Below are 1,905 nucleotides of genomic sequence, written 5' to 3' on the forward strand. Positions count from 1 at the left end.
GCAGGCGGGAATCAAACTCAGGCGGAAGCGGCTTTAGATTCTCAGTGCTGTGCTTTAACCCACTGTGCCACCAGGGAGGGCCAAACTATTATATTATTAAAGGGGAACAGAACAGGCAGATCAACGAAGTACACTGCTGAAGGGAGCAGCGGGCGGGTCAGGAGAGGTCTGCCACGCCATGTGGTCACCTCTAGGGCAGGCAAGAATCAAACTCAGGCGGAAGCGGCTTTAGATACTCAGTGCAGTGCTTTAACCCCCTGCACCACCAGGAGGGCCCAGAAAACATTACTTATTTACTTACACTTTCCATTTCTTTCATTTTTTGCTGAGTTCGTTCAGTTTCTTTTTTTAGTTGACTTATTTCCTGTTCATTCTGTAGTGTTGTAAACTCTTTTTCTCGAAGCTGTTCTTTGGCATTTTGCAGTTTTTCATTCAAATTTTCTATCTGAAATGTAACACATTTGGATATGATTATCTGTGAGCAGTATTAACATAACTGATAAAAATAATTTTTTCATCTGATTGCAATTCAATTAATTCAAGCTTTAAACACATATAGGAAAATATAAAATAGGAAAATATAAAAGTGTGGGTTTTTTTTTTGACAGAGAGAGGCCTTTATTACTTTCATAATAACTTGTATACTCTTTTGCTTTCTTGACAGATGCCTTTGGAACAAGTGATTTCTGGGCTGGAGTTTTATGATGCCTCTGAGCTTTTGGAAGTACAGTCTTCTAGCCTGCAGCTTTCCAGGCAAGAATCTTCAGGTCTGGAGTTTTCTTGCCTGCAGTGATCATCTTTTTTGCTGAAATCTTTACAAAAGCTGTTGCAATTGCACTCTTAGCATCAAGTGCTTATTCTGAGAGAAGTTTTCAGATCAGCTGCTCTGAAGTTTCTTACTTCAAGTTTGACTATTTTGTTCATTTTCTTTGCCTTCATGACTTTTAACAATCAAAGTTTGTCATGTTTACTTCCTTTTTGTCTTCAATCTTCTTGGCCGCCTTGTGACCTTTTATTTATTTATTTTTCTGCTTACAGAACTGGGGTAGAGGCTAGAGGTGTGAGGGGTGAGAGGATTCATCAGAGACACACAAGGAGCAGAACAGGCAGATCTACTAAATACACTGCTGAGGAGAGCAGTGGGCAGGTCAGGAGAGGTCTGCTGTGCCATGTGGGTCCCCTCCCTGGCAGGGGATTGAACTTGTGCTACCGGGGTTTTGGAGAGCTTCATAGTGCTTAGCTTTAACCTGTTGTGTCACCAGGGAGAGCCCAGCCTTTTGTTTTTTAATATTAGCTTTCTTTCAGGCCTATCAGAAGTATTCCTGGTGGATAGTGTGTGGGAACTTGACAGTGAAGTCAATGAGCTGCATGCATAATCTGTTGCCTTGTGTGCAAGATCCATCAACCAGAGTCCTATAATAATCAACAACATCTACAACTATGACCAGTTTCCCAGTAAGAGGCCCAAAGGAGATGTAGGCCAACTTCCACAAAGTGTCTAAACACCACTTTTGTGGTGTTCAGTGAGAAGAAAGCAAACATGTATTTTTTGTTAAGACAACCATAACATGAACATCAGAACTTTGTGCCTATTAAAATATATATATATATCTAAATATACTAAAAGAGGTAGAAATCTCAATCACATTTGTATAAGAAAGGGAAATTAGGGTACACTGAAACAGCAAGTGTTACGTAGTCTTACAAAAAATTACACAAGTAATATATATATATAGCCAAAAAAATAATGAAAATAAAGTTCCCTTCCTACTGTATTCCTTCTTTAGAGGAAACTACAGTTAAAAGAATTGCTTGAAATCCCACTCCTAGGTATCTACCCAAAAGACACAAAAACACTGATTGAAAAAGATACTTGTACCCCCATGTTTATTGCTGCTTTATTTA

General features: G+C 39.2%; 1 protein-coding gene across 1 annotated transcript in view; it reads right to left on the reverse strand.

Moving 5' to 3' along the window:
• The window catches only part of CCDC18 (coiled-coil domain containing 18), a 116,574-nt gene that overhangs the window by 61,959 nt on the left and 52,710 nt on the right, over positions 1 to 1,905 (reverse strand). The window contains exon 25 of the mRNA XM_012730030.1: positions 302 to 445. Within this exon, the coding sequence (XP_012585484.1) occupies positions 302 to 445 (144 nt within the window). The remainder of the gene's footprint in view (positions 1 to 301; positions 446 to 1,905) is intronic.

Source organism: Condylura cristata, unplaced genomic scaffold, assembly GCF_000260355.1.
Source record: "Condylura cristata isolate star-nosed mole 26May11 unplaced genomic scaffold, ConCri1.0 scaffold00026, whole genome shotgun sequence".
In the NCBI taxonomy this organism is placed as follows: Eukaryota; Metazoa; Chordata; class Mammalia; order Eulipotyphla; family Talpidae; genus Condylura; species Condylura cristata.